Genomic DNA, 13,187 nt, shown 5'->3' on the forward strand with positions numbered 1-13,187 from the left:
TCAGGGTTTTTATTCCTCCCTCTCAACGGTGGAGGTGGCATTAAGGAGGAGGTGTCCTCAGTGGCAAGCTGCCACCTAGCTCTGTGCCTGGGAACATAAAAAACCCCCTCCACCCCCACCCACCCAACCCAACCCCACATTGAGAAGTGTCTGTGAATTGTCTCCCGATTTGCATTACCCACCCAAATGCAAATAACTCCTGCCACTGTCTGTGTTAGCTTTAGGATCTCAGGATCTATTTTGGTTTGAAGCATTTTGGATTCATGTAGTTGTCATAAAATAACACTTCCCCTTCCTTTCCCTTCCCCCCTCCCCTTCCTTCCCCTTTCTTTCCCTTCCCCTTTATTTCCCTTTCCCTTCCCCTTCCCCTTCCCCTTCCCCTTCCCCTTCCCCTTCCCCTTCCCTCCCCTTCCCTCCCCTTCCCTTCCCCTTCCCTTTCCCTTCCCCTTTCCCTTCCCCTTGCTCTTGCCCTTGCCCTTTCCCTTCCCCTTCCTTTCCCCTTCCCCTTCCCCTTCCCCTTCCCCTTCCCTTCCCCTTCCCTTTCCCCTCCCTTTCCCCTCCCTTTCCCCTCCCTTTCCCCTCCCTTTCCCCTCCCTTTCCCCTCCCTTTCCCCTCCCTTTCCCCTCCCTTTCCCCTTCCCTTTCCCCTTCCCTGCCCTTCCCTTTCCCCTTGTTTTCCCTTCCGCTTCCCTTTCCTTCCCCTTCCCCTTCCTTCCCTTTCCCTTTCCTTTTCCCCTCCCTTTCCCTTTCCCTTTCCCTTTCCCTTTCCCTTTCCCTTTCCCTTTCCCTTTCCCTTTCCCCTTCCCTTTCCCTTTCCCTCCCCCTTCCTTTCCCTTTCCCCTCCCTCCCCCCTTTCCCCCTTCCCCATAAAGAAACCCCAAACAGTTTTTCCCTCCCCCCCCATTGAAATTTTCAGAGTTTCCTTTTTGGCTTGTCCTGATTACTCATTTTTCTCTTTTTTTTTTTCCTCCCCCTCCCTTTTCTTTTCTTCTTCCCTTTTCTTTCTCTTTCCTTTCTTTCCCCCCACCCCCCTTCCTCTCCTTTATTTCCCCCTCCTCTTCCTGCTGCCATCCAACCAACACACGCCGCGAAACACCATCCGCCTCCGTCTGTATGTTGGGCACCTGCTGCTCAAAACCAACCAACCCAAACCACACACACACCCCCACACCAAACCAACCCCAACCTCAAACCCACCCCAACGTTACAAAACCCAAACACCAACCCCCAAAATCACCCACAGGACACGGTTGGTTTCATTGAATTTAACCCATTTAAACTCTCCGCTTCCGTTCGATTCTCTTTGCTTTTCTCTCTCTCTCCCTCTACCCTTTGAAGTTGTTTTTTTTCCTCTCCTTTGTTTTGTTGTTTCTTCTCCTTTTTTTTTCCCCTTTCTTTTTCTTCTTCTCTCTCTCTCTTTTCATTTTTGTCCTTTTTTTTTTTTTTTAATGAGATTAACCTACCCAACACAAGACCACAGAGAAAAAAACCTAAACCAACTCGCTGCAGCGTGCCTCCAAACTTGGCTTCCCTTCTGCATCTTCCACCCCCTTCACCCTAACCCTTGGCTAATTGGTGACGTGAGGCAACCCCTGGTTACCAATAGCCTGTTCTCTGCTCTCTGTTACACCTCCAGAGATAAAGGGGAGACTGCCACTTGCTTTATTTTGGTGGGAAAAGAACAAGCAAACACCATGACCCCCCCTAAAAAAAAAAACCCAGAACCCAAAAATTGGCTGAGAGTAGGAGGGAAAGATGCTTCTGGCTGGTCTGGAGTAGAGAGGATTGACTGGTGGGGAGAAGCCTTCGTTTTGTAAGGGCTCATCTCTCCCAAACTGGTTTTTGTTTGCCTTTCTGCTGAGGTGCTTGGAGCTTTCTGTGAAGGGAAGGGGAACGTTGAGGTATTTTGAAGCCTATGATTTAGGCTCTATTCTAAGTCCCCCCCAAAAAAAACTATTCTTGCAGTGATCACAGATTTGCTTCTCTCAAACCAAAAGAGAAGTTGGTAGGACAGAGAAAGATCTTTCAGCTCTGGAAATCCTTTGTGAAGCCAGCAGGGAGAAGCTTTTTTCTTGGCCACCGCAGCGGACACAAAGTCCAAACCCAAACGTCTCAAAGTGAAATGGAAAAGCCAGAGAACAAATGGGACTAAAACCCCCCTGGGAGCCAGGTCCTGCTGGGAATTCAGTGCCTATTTCCAGTGATGCCTGTGGAAATATTGGCTTTATCCCCTGAAAATCATAAATGAAGCAGAAGAGGATGAATGTCAAAAGAAAACCAGTCTGAAATTGTCTGTTCTTAGTTATGTCGACTGTGGCTGATAAAGGAGGCCATGAGCTTATCACAGATTCTTTCTTGGCCACCTGATAACAGCTCTGGCACCTGGGTTAACATCTGGAGCTCCTGTTGCACAGCTGCTGTTGGGGAATAAATCAGAGTGGTTCTTCAGCACAGGCTGCAAGTAAGCTCCATGCACTCTTGGTGGAAGGGATTCCTGCTAGGAAGCAGCAAAGCAGCAGAGGAGAGTGTGAAAATGAAAGGCTTGCCAGGTGCAATCTTCAGAAGGGAGTCTTCTCTCTGTGCTGCTGCCACTGAAAGCCTTCCAGATTGACACAAATTGCATTGGCTTGGAAGGGACCCTCAAAGGTCATCTGGTCCAACCCCTCTGCAGGCAGCAGGGATGTCTCCAGCCAGAGCAGGCTGCCCAGGGCCACAGCAAGGCTGAACTTGAATGTCTTCAAGGATGGAGCTTCAACCACATCCCTGGGCAACCTGTTGCAGTATTTCACCACCTCATTGTGCAGAACTTCCTCCTGATGTCCAGCCTAACTCTGCCCTGCTCCAGTGTCAAACCATTGCTCCTTGTCCTACCATCCCAGCCCCTTCTGAACATTCCCCCCCAGCCTGCCTGTGTGGTCCACTTCAGATATTGAGATGCAGCTCTGAGCTGTGAGGATGTCTCTGGAGACTTCACCTTCTGCACCTCTGGCCCAGGCAGCACTGCTAAGTGCTGTGGCAGACAAAAAGCCCTCAGTTTACCTCCCCTTGGCCAAATTTTGGCCTTGCCACTGCCCATGCTGCAGCTCAAAAGTTCAAATGCTAATGCTATTGTTTGTTGAGGTGGCAGCCAGAGGTGCAGCTCTGGGCTCCTTCCATCACTTGGCATCCAAGTTAGGTCTTTGGAGCACCAAGTTGTCCTCAGGACATACATTCTTCTTTCTGCTGCTGCTGCTGGGAGCCTGGGAGAAAGTCTCCTTTTTCTCTGGAGACTTTCAAGACCCATCTGGACATGTTCCTGTGTGACCTGCCCTAGATGATCCTGCCCTGGCAGGGGAGTTGATGATCTCCAGAGGTGCCTTTCAGCCCTCACCGTTCTGTGATTCTACAACAGAAGCACCAAAGCTGGCAGGTAACAGTGCAGGAGGAGAGATGTGGGCACCATACACTTCATGCCATCAGTTTTTCCCAGTGCTGCAAGGCTGTGATGTGGCAATGTGAAGAGCCATGCCTGGAATGGCAAAGTCCCCAGGACACAGACAAATGTGGCAGAAATCTCTTGCCTCTTAAAATCATCAAGGGGTTTTAAACTCAAACTTCAGAGGAAGCCAAGACCCTGTGCAAGGTTCAAGAACTGTGATTCAGTGCTGGCAACACTGTGGAGACCTGGATGGGAACACAACCAGCTCCTTGGCAGCAGCTTCTCAGCAGTACAGGTTGGTTCTTCTTGATGTGAGATGAAGAGAGTCATAGAATCATAGAATTAAGCAGGTTGGAAGAGAGCTCCAAGCTCAGCCAGCCCAACCTAGCACCCAGCCCTGCCCAACCAACCAGACCATGGCACTAAGTGCCCCAGCCAGGCTTGGCTTCAACACCTCCAGCCACAGCCACTCCACCACCTCCCTGGGCAGCCCATTCCAATGCCAATCACTCTCTCTGCCAACAACTTCCTAACAACATCCAGCCTAGACCTCCCCTGGCACAACTTGAAACTGTGTCCCCTTGTCCTGCTGCTTGAATTTGAACTGCCAAAGCTTCCTGAGTGGTCCCATTCTTGGCTTGGTTGGATTTGTCTTCCCACAGCTCTTTTCAGCTTTGGCTGAGCCTTTCATTCTGAGGGCAGAAACCTGAAGGTTCAAGTCTGGGGAAGGGTTGTGGTGATCTGCAGCTGGGCTGCAGGAAGAACAGGGACATGCAGCTCAGCTTTGTGGCAGCAAGGTCCTGCAGAGCGTGGCCAGGCATGGCATCAACCCCTCAGATTTCCACTTCTGCCTCAAGAATCCCAAACACTGCATCCACCCAGCTGCTGTTTTGCCCCTGATGTATGGAATGGAGCTCCTGTGTTGAGGAGGAAACTACCTTACCACTGAAGATACTGGAGGAAGAGGTCTGGGTGATTCCTCCATGTCCTATTCTTTGTGGCTCTTCTACTTTTCAGTATGGCAACCTCCCTGGGCAACCTCTTCCAGTGTTTGAGAACCCTTTCAGTGAAGAAATTTCTTCTCATAACCAACCTAAACCTCCCCTGGTGCAACCTGAAGCCTTTTCCTCTCGTCCAAACACTTGTTCCTTGGGAGAAGAGACCAACACCAGCTTGGCTGCAACCTCCTCTCAAGGAGTTGTAGAAATCCAGAAGGTCTCCCCTGAGCCTCCTTTTCTCCAGAGCAAAAACCTGCAGTTAGAATGGTTTAGGTTGGAAAGGACCTCAAAAATGATCTAGTTCAAACCTCTTGCCAGAGGCAGGGACATCTCCCACTCACTTGGAGTTGTCTGCCAATGAAGGATGTAAAGATGGAGTTATTGATGAACCAAGGCAACTCTGCAGTAGTCCTCCTAGTTTCTGTCCTGGCAGCAATATTTTTGTTCTCCTACTCAGGACTTCTGCATGACAGGATCACAGGTTCCCTCAGCTGCTCCTCCCCAGCCCTGTTCTTCAGTATCACGGTATCACAGTATTATCAGGGCTGGAAGAGACCTCACAGATCATCAAGTCCAACCCTTTACCACAGAGCTCAAGGCTAGACCATGGCACCAAGTGCCACGTCCAATCTTGCCTTGAACAGACTCTTCCCCAGCTTTGTTGTGCTTCTCTGGACCCACTCTAGCCCCTCGATGTCCTTTTTGGAGTGAGTGCCTCAAAACTGAACCTAGGACTTAAGATGTGTCCTCAGCAGTGCCCAGGAAAGGAGAACAGTCACTTCCCTGGGCCTGCTGGCCACACTATTCTGGATGCAAGCCAGGATCATAGAATCAACCAGGTTGGAAGAGACCTCCAAGATCATCCAGTCCAACCTAGCACCCAGCCCTGGCCAAGCAACCAGAGCATGGCACTAAGTGCCCCAGCCAGGCTTGGCTTGGACACCTCCAGCCACAGAGACTCCACCACCTCCCTGGGCAGCCTGTCCCAATTCCTGACCACTCATCATAGAATCATAGAATCAACCAGGTTGGAAGAGACCTCCAAGCTCATCCAGTCCAACCTATCCCCCAGCCCTATCCAATCAACCAGACCATGGCACTAAGTGCCTCATCCAGTCTCCTCTTGAACACTTCCAGGGACGGTGACTCCACCACCTCCCTGGGCAGCCCATTCCAATGGCATCACTCAACTTGAGCCTGGGGCATGTGCCTGTGGTGGGAAGCTGTGGCTGTTCCCAGAGCCCCAGGGCTGGGTGAATGCCTTCAGTCCCAGAGCTCTGTCTTTTGAGGACAACATTGTCAGGCCAGGAGGAAGGACTTTTGTCAGCGACCATTTGCTGGTTGTCCTCAGGTGGATGATAAAACCAGACAGCTTTTGGTGAGCAGCAGTCAGCCTTCAGCATGTGTGCAGCAGCAAAGCAAACACAAACCTGGAGAGCAAGACCTTGCTAGCCCAGAGGATGCTTTTATCCCTGCCAGGTCGCAGAGGTAGCTAAGTGGGAGGAGAAGCGATGCAAACCACTGTTCCACACCAGAAATACAGCAGTGTGGAGTCTCCCCTTTAGCTGCATGCAATTCCAGTACCTGCCTGGACAGTTGAGACGTTGAAGGATGCTTTTTCTCTGTGCTGTGCTGAGGGTTACACACGTGCAGCCCTTCCACCCAGCCTGGGCCGTGCGTGACTTTGCTTCCCTACGGCCAGCGCAGAGAACGTCCTTCCAACGGGCTGCAAGTGCTGGTGACAGGGGACTTCCCTGGGCTGGCCCCTTGAAAATCAGCTACTTCTGACCCTCTGCCATGGGCAGGGACACCTTCCACTAGGCCATGTTGCTCAGAGCCTCATCCAACCTGGCCTTGAGCACCTCCACAGCCTCCCTGGGCCACCTGTTTCTGATTCACCACTCTCGCTCCAAAGAATTTCTTCCCAGTCTCATTCTCTCCTCCTCAAGCTTCAATCCATTCCCTCCCATCCTATGACTACAGGCCCTTGTAAAAGGGATTCCTCCTGAGCTGAGGCTTTCCCTGCCCTTTAGGGAATGGCAGCAGCTGATTCCAACAGGGAAGGCTCAAGGAGGTAATGGGGGGCAGGGGTTTTATAGACACAAGTGCAGCGTTTTGAGCCCTCAGTTTCACCCAGTCCATGGAAAGCCCCAGGGACAGCCTGGGCTTGGTGGGACCTTGCAGTCAGCTCAGAGCAAAGCAGTCACCAAGCATCACATCAGCTCTGATCTGGAGATGATAGCAAAGTCTGACCAAAGCCAGGCTGCAGTAAGGTGGGAAAGAAAGAGATAGGAGAGGTTCATCCCCAGGGGAGATGCATCCTGCAGCCCTCTTCCTTGTCTCCTTGGAGGAGCATTAGGTTTGTGCAAGCACAAGATCTGGCTTGGAGGTTGCTTCCCAGCCTGCTGTCCAAGTGCCATGAACATTACACATCAGGTCTGAACCTGTTCCCACTGGTGGGGAGACTTTCCCTGGTTAAAGTGGGCTCTGGGTTAAACCTCTGCCCTGCAATACCCTGCAGAGGTGTTAGCAGCCAGCACAGGGGCCCAGGGTACTACGGACCAGATAGTGATGGAATCCTCCCACCCAGGAGGCTGCCTCTGCCCCGTGGGTCTTACATGGCCCTTACCCACCCAGGTGAGTGGAGCTGGTGTTCTGTGAAGGGCACAGAAGCAGTGTGAAAAACAAGAACCTTGCTGCTGAGAGCTGCACCAGGAACTTTTAGCACCTGATTTACCCAAACTTTGCCCAACCCAGGGGAATCCTTGCTTGTGGTTTGCCTGCCAGAGCTGCTCTCCGTTGCTGGCTGGAATGAGCTGAGTGTTGTCTGCTCTATCATTGAACATTTCTGTGCTTCTTCTCTTTTTCTCTTGATTTGAGGACTGAGCCTGGGATATGCTCTGTGCCTAACTCTGAGCTGCTTGCCTTTTGTTTTGTTTTAACTCGAGAGAAAAACCAAGTGCATGTCTGGGACTGATTTCTTGAAGTCTTTGATGGGATTGGTGGAATGCAATGCTGATGGCCCCAAAAACTGAGCTGGCATTGAAAGAAATCAATAGATCCAACAAGCCCCCCCCAAATTCAGCAGGAGCTCTGCAGCCAAATGAGCAAGAAATGTGGGGTCAGTTTAACCTGGACTGGGTGTCTTCTAGTAAAATAATACTACAAAGACTATTCTTTGCTCATCTTTACCAACAAGACCTCTTTATGAGTGTATTTTCTGCTCTGCTGCTTGACAGTTTCAAGTGGGATGCATTCTCTCTTTAGCTAACTCAGGCCAATTAAATGGCTGTGACCAGAGATTCACAAACCAGTGAATCAGAATCAGTCTAGAAAAGGGGTGGCTGTGTTTTGTTTTTTTTCCCATCTCCTTAAAATAGGAGGGCAAAAGGGATCTGGCTTTTTGCATGTTTTGGTTTGGAAAGAACCCTCTCTAGATTAGCTCATTGGGGCAAGAAACCTCTTTTTCCCCAAAGAAAAAACAAACCAAACCTCTTTTTCCCTAAAGAATAACAAACCAAACCTCTTTTTCCTGAAGAAAATCAAACCAAACCTCTTTTCTCTAAAGAAAATCAAACCAAACCTCTTTTTCCCTAAAAAATAAACAAACCAAACCTCTTTCCCCTAAAGAATAACAAACCAAACCTCTTTTCCCTAAAGTAAAACAAACCAAACCTCTTTTTCCCTAAAGAATAACAAGCCAAACCTCTTTTCCCTAAAGAAAATCAAACCAAACCTCTTTTCTCTAAAGAAAATCAAACCAAACCTCTTTTTCCCTAAAGAAAAACAAACCAAACCTCTTTTCCCTGAAGAAAAAACAAACCAAACCTCTTTTCCCTAGAGAAAAGCAAACCAAACCTCTTTTCCCTAAAGAAAAATCAAACCAAACCTCTTTTCCCTAAGGAAAAATCAAACCAAACCTCTTTTCCCTAAGGAAAAAACAAACCAAACCTATTTTTCCTGAAGAAAAAACAAAACAAACCTCTTTTCCCTAAAGAATAACAAACCAAACCTCTTTTCCCTAAAGAAAATCAACCAAACCTCTTTTCCCTAAGGAAAAACAAACCAAACCTCTTTTCCCTAAAGAAAAACAAACCAAACCTCTTTTCCCTAGAGAAAAGCAAACCAAACCTCTTTTCCCTAAAGAAAACCAAACCAAACCTCTTTTCCCTGAAGAAAAACCAAACCAAACCTCTTTTCCCTAAGGAAAAACAAACCAACCCCCCCCAAAATCAACCAAAACAAGGGTGTGGGGTGGGGAGAATCAACCAAGCCACCTGGAGCTGTGTCTCCAGCAGTTCTTTAATCCACCTGCCAAAGCACATTGAGTGATGATCAAGCAGCAGGTTCCTAAGGCACCCTCCTGCTGTTGCGAGTGCTCGACCCTCCCCGATGGATTGGCTGCCCTTGAGCCACCCTCCAAACACAACCCGCTGGTGCCATTCCTCCTTCACCAGCCTGCCCAGTCCCACCTTTTCCAGAGGTTTCACACCTCCTGTGCTCAGCAAACACCCTCATCTTTTCGAGGCTGTTTCACTCTTCACTGGGCAAAGCCTTTCTCTTCATCACTCAACCTCTCCCCGCCCGCCTTGGCTTAAGTTCAACCTCACGGCGGAGCGCAAAGCCCCAACAACCTGCCCCTAACCGATGCTACAGCACCACAGCCTCTCCCTGGGGCTTGAAGGGGGATGAAAAACCAACCTGACTCTCCCTGGGCCTCGAAGGGGATGCAAACCCTACCTTACTCAAAGCCAACAAACCTCTCCACGGCCAGCGCCGGCAGAGCCCTTTTTTTACATTCCCACATCCCCAGCAGCGCTTCCCCCTTTTTCTTTTTACTTCCCCACCCGGTAGGCGAGGGGAGGGGCTCTTGTGGAGAGGGATTTTCTGGTTCTTGCTGCATGTGGAGTGATCTGCACTGACGGATGTTTCTTTTGGAAGGTTTTCTGGTGGCCGATTTGCTGCTTAGATCGTGGAGCTGGTAATTTTAATTTCTTTTTGGCGGGCGGCGGTTTCGGAGCGCCTGCCTTCCTGAAGGACACCCCAACCTTTGCTTTCTGCAGGACAACTTCATCAACCTCAGCTTCCTGAGGCTCTTCAGGGCAGCCAGGCTTATCAAGCTCCTCCGCCAGGGTTACACAATCCGCATCTTGCTCTGGACCTTTGTGCAGTCGTTCAAGGTGAGTGGGGGAGGCGAGGCGGCCGGATGGGGATGCTCGGCGCGCACCCCGGCCCCGGCTGAGTAAGCACAGAGATGCTCCCCTTGCCGAGGTGGCCTCTTAAGGGTAAGGTCGTGGTGGCACAAAAGTGATTCAGGGAGTTGAACATCACAGTATCCTAGTATCATCAGGGTTGGAAGAGACCTCACAGGTCATCAAGTCCAACCCTTTAGCACAGAGCTCAAGGCCAGACCATGGCACCAAGTGCCACGTCCAGTCCTGCCTTGAACAGCTCCAGGGACGGCGACTCCACCACCTCCCCGGGCAGCCCATTCCAGTGTCCAATGACTCTCTCAGGGAAGAACTTTCTCCTCACCTCCAGCCTAAATCTCCCCTGGCACAGCCTGAGGCTGTGTCCTCTTGTTCTGGTGCTGGCCACCTGAGAGAAGAGAGCAACCTCCTCCTGGCCACAACCTCCCCTCAGGTAGTTGTAGACAGCAATGAGGTCACCCCTGAGCCTCCTCTTCTCCAGGCTAACCAATCCCAGCTCCCTCAGCCTCTCCTCTCTGATGAGGAGAGCCTGAGGTTGTTTTGCTTGGAGAGGAGGAGGCTAAGGGGTGACTTCAGCAATGTCCCCAGGGGGATGGAGCCAGGCTCTGCTGGATGATGCCCACTGACAGCACAAGGGACAGTGTGGGGGGGGTTGAGGCATAGGAGGCTCCATGGGAACCTGAGGAAGAATTTTTTTCCCCGTGAGGGTGGCAGAGCACTGGAGCAGGCTGCCCAGGGGGGTTGTGGAGTCTCCCTCTCTGGAGGTATTCAGGAACTGTTTGGATGTGTTCCTTTGTGATCCTGCTCTGGGTGATCCTGCTCTGGCAGGGGGCTTGGACTGGATCAGTTTTAGAGGTCCTTTCCAGCTCCTGACATTCTGTGATTCTATGACTGTACACCTGCCTGTCTCAAGGCTCTTGCCTGGGCACAATTAACATTTGCCTTTCATTTCCAGCACCCCAGTAATGGTTTGTTCTTCCTCAGAGCTCAGAGAGCGAAAATAAATGAGTTAAAAAGAACCTGGATGTTAGAAAGAAGTTCTGCACTGTGAGGGTGCTGAGACACTGGAGCAGGTTGCCCAGGGAAGTGGTGGAAGCCTCATCCCTGGAGGTCTTTAAGGCCATGTTGGATGTGGCTCTGGGCAACCTGATCTAGTGTGAGGTGTCCTTGGGCATGGCAGGGAGGTTGGAACTGGATGGTCCAGGGCTCTTGCTAGAAGTGTTGGGCACAATTAACATTTGCCTCTCATTTCCAGTGCCCCAGTAAGGATTTGTTCTTCCTCAGAGCTCAGAGAGTGAAAATAAATGAGTTAAATAGAACTTGGATGTCAGGAGGAAGTTCTGCACCATGAGGGTGCTGAGACACTGGAACAGGTTGCCCAGGGAAGTGGTGGAAGCCTCATCCCTGGAGGTCATTGTAGCCAGGTGGGGGGTGGCCTCTTCTCCCAGGCAACCAGCAATAGAACAAGGGGACACAGCCTCAAGTTGTGCCAGGGGAGGTGTAGGCTGGATATTAGGAAGAAGTTCTTCACAGAGAGAGTGATTGGCATTGGAATGGGCTGCCCAGGGAGGTGGTGGAGGCACCGTCCCTGGGGGTCTTCAAGAAAAGCCTGTCTGAGGCACTTAGTGCCATGGTCTGGTTGATTGGATAGGGCTGGATGATAGGTTGGACTGGATGCTCTTGGAGGTCTCTTCCAACCTGGTTGATTCTATGATTCTATGATTCAAGGTCAGGCTGGATGTGGCTCTGGGCAACCTGATCTAGTGTGAGGTGTCCTTGGGCATGGCAGGGAGGTTGGAACTGGATCATCCTTGGGATCCCTTCCAACCCAGTTCTGTGATCTTGTGAACTTGTTCAGGAAATTAAAACAATGAAATGGTTTCATTGTTCAGAGTGACAGCAAAAGGAGAGGTTTGGGATTGCTGGTGAGAGATGAGCTGGCTGCAAGCTGACCTCAGGGTAACAAATCCTGGGTAGCACCTGACACAATCAGAGACCCAAACCTTTGCAATAGCTCTGCTATGAAATGGGAACACAGCAAAAGTTCAGCTGGGCATTGAAGCTGTGCCTTAGTTCTAAATTCCCTAGAGACTCAAATATAGGTAGTAGAACCAATAACAACTTATAGGCTGCCTTTCCCTCTTAGAGAACCATAGAATCAACCAGGTTGGAAGAGACCTTTCCCCACCCCCTTTTTTGTTGTAAAGAAAGGGAATTAAATGTGGAGAGGAAAAGGTAAAAGACACTCAAATAAATAATCTCAGCTCGATTTGGAAGTTGAAAGAGAAAAGTTTAACAATAAATAAAAGGTATTTGAGGTAGGGGAGTTAGGAAGAAGGTATAAGGGAGGGAAAAACAGGATTATAGACATAGATTCACAGAATCAAGCAGGTTGGGAGAGCTCCAAGCTCAGCCAGCCCAACCTAGCACCCAGCCCTGCCCAACCAACCAGACCATGGCACTAAGTGCCCCAGCCAGGCTTGGCTTGGACACCTCCAGGCATGGTGACTTCACCACCTCCCTGGGCAGCCCATTCCAATGGCAAATCACTTCCAGAAGCCAGCACTGCCTGCTCCTCAGCCTTGTTTGCTAAGCAGAAAGGCTTGAGTGGTCATGTCTGGGGTGCATGCACACATGTGTGAGATGGAAAGGCAGTCTGCCTCTGTCCCCAGAACACCTTTGGAGCCTCTTGGCCACCACCAGCCAGCCTGACAGCAGACACTATGTTCCTCTAACTCTCAAGAAACCATTACCTGAGTGATGCTGGGAAATGCTGCCAGTGCCTCTGTTAAGGGAGAGACTGCAACGTGGGCTCAGCACTCTGATCAGACACCAGCTAACCCAGACCAACAAATCCCTCATCCCATGGGAAAAGCACCTGGAAGGTCAGAAAGCCTCACTGCAAGGAACAGAACTCTAGAGAAAGCAGACTTGGCTGCTCCTCCAACAACTTGTTCCCAGGCCTGTCATTAAACCCACCCAACTGAACTTCCACCTGGTGGCAGGTTACTCTGCCTGGTCCTCTGTGTCCACATTGCTGGCAAGGGGTTTGCCACACCTCGTGCACTGATGGCCAAGTGCTAAAACAAAGAGCAGCAGGAAGGAGGAAGGTGATGCTGGCAAGCAGGGAGGCAGAGCAAGAGAGTGAAGCAGAAGTTCCTCTGGTTTTATAGAGGGCTAGAGGGGAAGTGGGAGTGGGCTAACCTCTACACCTGGAGTAAGGGTCAGACCCAACCCCAGGGAGGAGTCAGGAGGACCTAGAGTCAGGGTCAAGACCTCTCCCCCAGGAGGGTTAATCCTTTACAAGGTGCAGTTCTCACCCCCCCTCATCCCACCACACGTGGACCCTCTCCCACTTGACCTTCCTGTCTCCAGAGGTCTTGCAGAGAAACAGGAGTGGAGAGGTGATAGAATCATAGAATCAACCAGGTTGGAAGAGACCTCCAAGCTCATCCAGTCCAACCTATCCCCCAGCCCTATCCCATCAACCAGACCATGGCACTAAGTGCCTCATCCAGGCTCTAGTTTGCAACAGAAACATGCAAATTTGGTTCTGGTTTGG

The 13,187-nt window shown here is 50.6% G+C and overlaps 1 protein-coding gene across 16 annotated transcripts in view; it reads left to right on the forward strand.

Moving 5' to 3' along the window:
• Positions 1-13,187, forward strand: part of CACNA1B (calcium voltage-gated channel subunit alpha1 B) — a 482,132-nt gene that overhangs the window by 399,466 nt on the left and 69,479 nt on the right. For all 16 annotated transcript variants that reach the window (XM_064171600.1, XM_064171605.1, XM_064171604.1 and 13 more), the window contains one exon: positions 9,479-9,595. In XM_064171600.1, coding sequence (XP_064027670.1) covers positions 9,479-9,595 — 117 coding nt within the window. The remainder of the gene's footprint in view (positions 1-9,478; positions 9,596-13,187) is intronic.

Source organism: Pogoniulus pusillus, chromosome 35, assembly GCF_015220805.1.
Source record: "Pogoniulus pusillus isolate bPogPus1 chromosome 35, bPogPus1.pri, whole genome shotgun sequence".
NCBI classification, from domain to species: Eukaryota; Metazoa; Chordata; class Aves; order Piciformes; family Lybiidae; genus Pogoniulus; species Pogoniulus pusillus.